A 7556-nucleotide genomic window follows, 5' to 3' on the forward strand; every position below is an offset into this window, starting at 1 on the left:
ATTGTTGTAAGACTAAAGTAGTCCATGTGTGTATGTAGACCCAGGTGCATGTAATAAGGGCTCAATAACTTGCTATCTTTAAGTTGTTTGTATTCCAAATTTAGACTGTAAGTTCTTTGAAGACAGAAATCAATTTGAACTGAGCACATAGGTCTCCACTCACACGCAGCATGTTTACTGAGCCAGTTAAGAGGTCTGGGGACCAAACTTCTCTGGACCTCAGTTTACTCATTTATCAAATGTGTGGGTTGCACTTCAGATCTTTAAAATCTGCGTGACTGCTGACATTCATTCATTCAGCGATTATGTCTTGAAAACCTGTTGTGTGCCAGGCAGTGTGCTAGGCAGTGGTGAGGGATGGGGGGTGGGGAGAGCATAAAGGACAGCAGGGAGAGAGCACCAACTCTGGAGCCACACAGGCCTGTCTGAATTCTCAGGTACATACTAATAGCAAAAATTTGGACAAGCCACTTCTCTGAGCCTCAATATCCTTACAGGCAAACGGAGATGGGTATACTTAACCCAAAGATCCATGATGAGTATTAAAAGGGCTGAGCTATATAGCGTATAGGTCACAAGCTAATGAAATATTGGTAGGCTTCCTCACCTTCCAACCTTCTCAGCCACTTCAACAGGAAAAGAGATACCCGTGCAGGTAAATACCCAAGGCGACATAATGGACCGGGGCAGTGTCCCTAGCGGCACCGAAATAATCCAATGGGGATGGAAGCTGACTTCCCAGCTGGGGATCAGAAAAGGTTTCAAGGAGCGCCCTTTGAGGGGTCCACAGTAATTGGACTCATGGAAACTCCAGGCTGGGGGAAGGACGGGCATTGTGAAGTGGAAAGGTGACCTGGGTCTCAAAGGATGTGAAAGGTCCTCAAGGTTGGGGCGTGATGTTGAGCGGTACTTACTCCGCAGGATTTTACGAGAGGAGGGCGGGCGTCTTCCGCAGCCCCCCTCCCGCGAGGTCCCGGGGCGTGTAGGCGCCGGTGGCCGGTTGGCCACGGGAGGGCAGCAGCGGCCCTTTCCGACCCCACCCCGAGTGCCTCGCAACTTTCCCGACGCCGGTCCACCCCTGGGGGCTGGAAGGCGGAGCAGAGACTGAGTCCTCGAGGGGGCCCACCCGCCGCCCACTCCCCAACCCGCCTGGCATCCCAACCCTCGACCCCCGGCCAGCGGCGGGGGCCAGCAGCTGTGGCCCCCGGCTGGGCGGTGGGCGGGCGGAGCCAAGGGCCGCCCCCGGCCGGTCCCTCCCCCAGCCGGGTCCGCCCCTCCCCGCCGCTGCGCTGAAGGAGGGCGGGGCGGGGCCCCCCGGGTCAGTCTCAGCCTCCCGCATTGGCCGCGCAGCTGGAGGCAGCGGAGCGGAAGGTACCCGGGCCGGGGGCTAGGGTGGCGGGGCGTCCCAGGAACTCGACACCGGGAGAGCACTTTCGCTCTCCTCCTCTGGGCCGGAGCTCCGGGCGCCGGCCGGGGAGGGGGCTTTGGACAGAGCGCGGGCCGCCCTCCTTCCCTCGGGACGCGGCGTCTGGGCTGTGCGGGGGTCGGGCCCTCTCGGCCCCTCCCTGGGCTGCAGCGAGGGCTCCTCCCCACCCCCCCTGCTCCGGGGACTGCCCCGCAGGGCCTCTCGGCTCCTGTGTCCGAGCCTGGGTCCCTGCCTTTCCCCTCCCGGCTTCCCGGAACCTGCCCCGCCGGGCGAGAAGCCAGGAGGCAACTTGGGTCTCCGCGAGGGAGCCCAATTCCAGACGCTGTAGCTCCCAAGCTGGGCGACCCGATGTGGACCTGGGGTGGGGTGTGGGTCCGGGCACAAATCCGGGTGGAGGTGGGAATTCCCCCAGGCCAGGCCGGTGGAATGGCGGGAATAGGGGCGTGGTGTGGCCAGTGGGGGCTGCCACTGCTCGGAGAGGTCTGGACACCTCCCCAGAAGCTTCCTGGAGTGTGCCTGGGGCGGGAGGTAGGGGAGATTGGGAAGCATCCAGGTCCTTTTTGTGTAAGTAAGAATCTCCTCCCTTCCAGACCCCTCCCTTACACTCTCCAACCCAGGATTATCCTGGGGCTTTGGGCTGGGAGGATGCAAGGCTGCGTCCTGTTCTCACTTCTGGTTTTAAAGTTGAGGTGGTATCTGATTCCTTTCCTAGACCTTAGGGCTGATCCGCTTTGTACAGCCTACCTCTGGTTCATCTGGAAGTCTAGAGAATGATTGAGGAGAGGGCGGGATGTCTGGTCTCAGGGAAGGCTCCAGGAGCTTCAGGCTCCATTCCAGCCTCTGTGTGGTGTTTGGTTGCCCATCTTAGGGTCAGTGGGGCAGTTCTTCTGGGGCTGCCTCTAATAGGGAGCTGTTGTCCTTGCCATGCTGGCCTTGGGCCTGGTGTCCTGGCTTGGCCTAGGCCAGCTGCCCTTCTTGCCCAACTGAGAGCCTGAAGGGAAAGTCTTCTAATTGAGCTGGGGGCTTCAGAGTACTTAATGCATGCCCTTGCCCCTGAGTTCTGGCCTGTGGCTCCCACCACGGGGTGTCATCTAAACTGTCCTGCTGCAGGCAGGTAGTGGCATCCTCACACCTAAACAACTGGTACTCACCCTGGTGGTGACTGTCTTTCATCAACACTGCCCATCCCAGGCGGGGCTACCCCAGCCTGTTTTTTGTTTTTTTTTTTTCACCCAGCTGGACCAATGGAACCAGTGGGAGTGGGTGGGGGGAGTTGATCACCTGGGCAGAATTTCCGGGGAACCCCCTTTTTGAAGGTGGTTTCCAGTTTTGGAGGAGATCGGCTGGCAAGGTGAATGCCTTCTTGCCTGTCTTGGGGTATCAGAGAGAGAGCCCCTTTTGTGGTGGGGAGTGTGTGGCTGTATCCTCTGAACTCCTATAAATTCTCTCTGACTCATATCCACTTCCTCTCATCCCAGTTTTGTACGTGTGTGTGTGTGTGTGTGTGTGTAGGAGCGGGAGGCCACCCAGGATCCTACTGTTGAAGAGAACTAGCTTTGGGCTTGGAGAATTCGCTTTCCTAAAAGGCAGACCAAAGCCAGGCTGTGAGGTGGTGGTATGTGGGGAGTACAAGAGTTCAGCCCAGTTTGACAGGATGTGGGACTGAGAGAAAAAGCCAGGTCTGGGGCAGAGATCAGGTTACCATCCCCTTCTCTCTTAACTACTCCTTGCCTGGCTGGTGCTGGGACTGGTCCTTGTTCAGCTCTTTTTTTGGGAGCTCCTCCCAGCTCAGGCTCTAGCCCCCTCCCCCTTCCCTACAGCCTCCACCGCCTCTCAGCTCTCAGAGCCCGCCCCCTCTTCCTCCGAGGCTGGAGGCCTGGGAACCTCAGCCGGCTGGAGGTCAGCTCCTCTCCCCAGGGAGGGAGGAAGTGAGGCTCAGCTCAGGGGCAGGGAGGCTGGGTAGGTGTGATGAACTGTGCAGATGCTTGCTCTTGTGTGTTAGGGGCCGGGGACATATGGAAACCTCAGGAAGCTGACTCCTCGCCCTGAGTCACAGGGAGGGGTGGGCAGGGCCTTGGGGTGAGCTGGACAGAGGAGAGGAAGGGGCTGGTCCGCGGGGTGGGTGGAGGTGATTCCCTAGTGGATTATTCTCAGTCACTCTGCTGTGGTGGATGTGTGGCTCCCTACAGTGTGGTCATTGTCCCCTGCCTGGGGCTGAGTGACCCAGTGTTGGCTGCCAGGCCCAGAAGGAAGGGGGGAGGAAGGCAGACTGCCTGAATGTGGGCTGTGGGCACTGCCGGGACTGAGCCTTCTTTGTGTGACTCGGGGCTGGCTTTAGGGACTGGGATGGGGTGGGCCAGGGAAGCCGGTTGGCCGCTGCCACTGCCCTCTGGGTTTCCTTCTCTCTGCTCTCTTTCCCATCTCTGGAGTGATACGTAGAAAAGGCTCTAACAGAGTCTTGAGTCACACAGCCCTGCTTTGAGTGCCATCCCTGCCACAGCTCTGAACACACATTATAACCTCACAGAGCCTGTTTCCTAGTTTGGCAAAATGGGAAGCACACCATCGATCTTGCAGGCTTCTGGGAACTGAAGGAGATGATTTTTGTGGAAATGCTCAGCATAGTTTCCCTTATCCACCTGCCACCTCGTAGCTGGTTCTACTAGCCTGTGGTCTTGGAGAGGATGCCTCATTTGTGACTGGGCAGGCAGGACTTGTCCTGAGTGAGGGACAATGTGTTCTTGATTGGACCCTAGCGATTATTAAACTTTAGAAGTATCAGAATCCTGGTAACAAAGTCTGACTTGAAGCCCTGATATGTATAGCAGATAAAAGCTGGCCCTTCCAGACACGTCCCTGATCCCCCCTCTTAAGTGTCTAGGGTCCTACAGTTGGTGGATTAGATCAGAACTCCTGTTTTCTGGCTCCCTGATTCTTCCACCTCCCACTTCTGTATTCTAATCCGTCTAGGGAGACCTGTCCCTGACCCTCAGATTAGGAATTTCAAGCTCAGTTGACTGAACGATTGGTTCTTGGCAAGAACGTGCCTGGGGAAGCCCCTATCCCTCCCTTCCCTCTCTGCTGGAAGCCTTGGTTTCCAGGTCTTGGGGGGCCCCAGAGAAGTGTTTTTGGATATATTGGCTTTTCCCTACATTCTCACTGCCTCTTCCCTGCCAGCCCCAACCATGGCTGCAATCAGAAAGAAGCTGGTGATTGTCGGAGATGGGGCCTGTGGGAAGACCTGCCTCCTCATCGTCTTCAGCAAGGACCAGTTCCCAGAGGTCTACGTCCCCACTGTCTTTGAGAACTACATCGCAGACATAGAGGTGGACGGCAAGCAGGTGAAGGCCAAGAACCTTCCCCGTCTCCCCCTGGGAACCCCGCCCCCTCCCTTTGGACCTTGGATGTCCTGCCTCACCACCCATGTCCCTGCTCCACTCTCCCTGCTGGAGCCAGTACAAGTTTAAGTGAAACTTTAGTTTTAGGAAATCTAGATACACCTCCTTCTTCTCTATACCCTGGCTCTATAACCCAGGCCCAGTCCTTTTGCCTCTGAGCTTAAGCTCCTTTGACGGCAAAGTGGGGATAGTGGTCAGGCCTCCTTCAAAGGTTTTTGTCACTTAAATCAGATAGCGGTGCTCACGAGGGAGCTCATAAACTACAGAGATCAAGCACCCATGTCTCAGGATTCCTAAGACCTCACCTTATTTACATTGTGTGATGGTGATTAGCGCTTTCCCTGGCATGTAGCAAGTGCTCAATAAATGTTGAGTGAGCCACAAGGACCAGTGGTTTCAGAAGAGGACCTCTGGGTGGCAGGGGAGGGGTGTAACTGGGGCCCTCAGGCCAGCTACTCACTGGGCCTATGCATCAGGTGGAGCTGGCTCTGTGGGACACGGCCGGGCAGGAAGACTACGATCGCCTGCGGCCTCTCTCCTACCCGGACACTGACGTCATCCTCATGTGCTTCTCCATCGACAGCCCCGACAGCCTGGGTGAGGTGGGGGTGAGGGCGTCGGAGAAAAGGCACTGAGAACCCCTTGGAGTCAGCCAACCAGAGGTAGCTCTCGCCTCAGCTCCTGTCAGCCACCATCAGAGGCCGAGGCCGGGGGGGCTTGGGACAGGGCCCTGTCAGCCTCCTGCACTGTGGTGACTCTGGCCCTGGGGAGGGCTCCAAGGGTGTACTGTGGGGGCAGAGGGGCTTTGAGCTGTGAAAGGGACTGTTGTGCTGAAGAGCCTCTAACACTGCTGGGGGGAAAGAAGGGGACCCTGGGGGGAGCTTTCTAGCCTAAGTGGAGGCACCAACACCTGTCGGGACATGTCTGTGCAGAAAACATTCCTGAGAAGTGGACCCCGGAGGTGAAGCACTTCTGCCCCAACGTGCCCATCATCCTAGTGGGGAACAAGAAGGACCTGAGGCAAGATGAGCATACGAGGAGAGAGCTGGCCAAGATGAAGCAGGTGGGTGGGGCTGCCAGGCCTGGAGCTCCCGGGACAGACAACCTCCTTAGGGTCTTCTCTCCAGTGGACTTCCCAGTGAGGCAGTGGAGGCCCACCTCCTACTCCCTGGCGAGGAAGAACCAGAAGGGCTCTTGCTCTCCGCTACCATACCTGATGAAATTGTCAGAGAATGCAGTGACTTGTCCAGGGTCACTTGGCGTTTTATTTGCTTCCATTCTTTGGGGGTTGGGGCTATTAAGAAGAGGAACATGCCTGTCTTCAGAGGCAGCTTCTTACAATAGATCTTTTGCTTGAGGTGTGGGCTGACTCCAATGCCGGTGGGCCCGCATGGCCGGAAGGCCCAGAGTGAGGGAGCTGGCTTACCTGGTAGGTGGCTCTCTAGCCAGAGGCCAGGATAAAGAATATGGACTCTCCTACAAGGATAGTTATGGCAAAACTTTCAACCGGGGGGCAGATATGGTCACGTCTGTGCGTTAGAAAAATTTTGGCAGCCGTAGGGCACTTATTGGAAAAAAGCGAGACCGGGCGGGAGACTGGTTAGGAGGTGCTGGATGCTCAGGCCAGAGACGGGTGTGCCATGGGATATAGGGCTGATGGAGACATCTGATGTAAACATTAAGAGTCTTGGGTCCTGGCCCAGAAACTGCCCAGGGCTGGAAGATGCATTTGTCCTAGTCACTACACTCATGGCTAAAGTGGGGAGAGAGGTGCACTTAGCCACCAGCTTCCTTTAACCTCTCGACTTCTGTCTTCCCAGGAGCCCGTGCGATCTGAGGAGGGCCGGGACATGGCAAACCGGATCAGTGCCTTTGGCTACCTCGAGTGCTCAGCCAAGACCAAGGAGGGGGTGAGGGAGGTATTTGAGATGGCCACTCGGGCTGGCCTCCAGGTTCGCAAGAATAAGCGCCGGAGGGGTTGTCCCATTCTCTGAGATCCACAAGGCCTCCCCTGTTCCCCCCCTTCCCTTCATAGGGTTGCAGAGCTGCCCACCTCCTGGCCCCATCTTCTTAGGGCTCCTTGCTGAAGGCTCCCTTTTCAGTTCCTTCCAGCCCAGGACTGCATCTGAATTTCTGAATTTTGCCAGCCCCCCTCCAGCAACCCCGTGGTGGTGGTGGTGGTGGTGGTGGCCTGGCCCTCCTTCCCTATACTCTGGAACCTAGGGCAATTCCCTGCCCTTCCAAGAGCAGAGTTCCTCCTCCTGCTGCCTTGGTCTAGGGGTGGGGCTCTTGATCCCTTCAGCCTTCCCCATAAGATCATCACACACCAGCACTTTATACACTTCTGGCTCACGGGAGTGTCTGGGGTAGGGGACTTGGAGGGTGTAACCCAGAGCCCCGGGCCCCTGACGGTTCTGCTTTGGACTGGGGCCTAGACTCTGGCTCTTCTTGGTGGGGGGACACGAATAAAGGCCACAGGCTCCAACATGTGTGTGGCGGCTTCCTGTCTTTCTCTCCTGGTCCCTGCCTTGGCTGTGAGCCGAGAGTCCCATCTCTCCCAAGTTGCTTGCCAGGCTGGCCCCTGGTCTGCAAAGGCAGGACTCCCGGGCAGGCAGGGCGGAGTCTTGGAGCAAAGGATGAGGTCATGCCTGGCTCTGGGCCTCGGAGGCGGGTGAGGGGAGTGGTCTGGAGCAGGGGCTAAACTTAGAAGCCTGTGGGTGGCTTCCTTGTGG

The 7556-nt window shown here is 57.3% G+C and overlaps 1 protein-coding gene across 2 annotated transcripts; it reads left to right on the forward strand.

The window, feature by feature from the left end:
- The first annotated feature begins 1095 nt into the window (after window positions 1-1095).
- RHOC (ras homolog family member C) lies at window positions 1096-7309 on the forward strand. 2 transcript variants are annotated; one of them, XM_047869338.1, is made up of 5 exons: window positions 1096-1371; window positions 4604-4767; window positions 5301-5421; window positions 5757-5887; window positions 6645-7309. In XM_047869338.1, exons 2-5 carry the CDS (start codon window positions 4612-4614, stop codon window positions 6816-6818), a joined length of 582 nt encoding a protein of 193 aa, XP_047725294.1. In that variant the 5' UTR covers window positions 1096-1371; window positions 4604-4611; the 3' UTR covers window positions 6819-7309. The 2 variants fall into 2 exon arrangements, with proteins under 2 accessions (XP_047725294.1, XP_047725295.1); XM_047869339.1 differs by lacking the exon at window positions 1096-1371 and adding an exon at window positions 3297-3385.
- The last annotated feature ends 247 nt before the right edge of the window (window positions 7310-7556 follow it).

Source organism: Prionailurus viverrinus, chromosome C1 (assembly GCF_022837055.1).
Source record: "Prionailurus viverrinus isolate Anna chromosome C1, UM_Priviv_1.0, whole genome shotgun sequence".
Classification (NCBI taxonomy): Eukaryota; Metazoa; Chordata; class Mammalia; order Carnivora; family Felidae; genus Prionailurus; species Prionailurus viverrinus.

What these genes read in the sequence shown, in the direction of transcription:
- RHOC (XM_047869338.1), top strand. Translation starts at nt 4,612, where the DNA reads ATGGCTGCAATCAGAAAGAAGCTGGTGATTGTCGGAGATGGGGCCTGT. An exon ending in TAGAGGTGGACGGCAAGCAG is followed by an intron (nt 4,768 to 5,300) that starts GTGAAGGCCAAG and finishes CCTATGCATCAG; the next exon opens with GTGGAGCTGGCTCTGTGGGA. An exon ending in CGACAGCCCCGACAGCCTGG is followed by an intron (nt 5,422 to 5,756) that starts GTGAGGTGGGGG and finishes ATGTCTGTGCAG; the next exon opens with AAAACATTCCTGAGAAGTGG.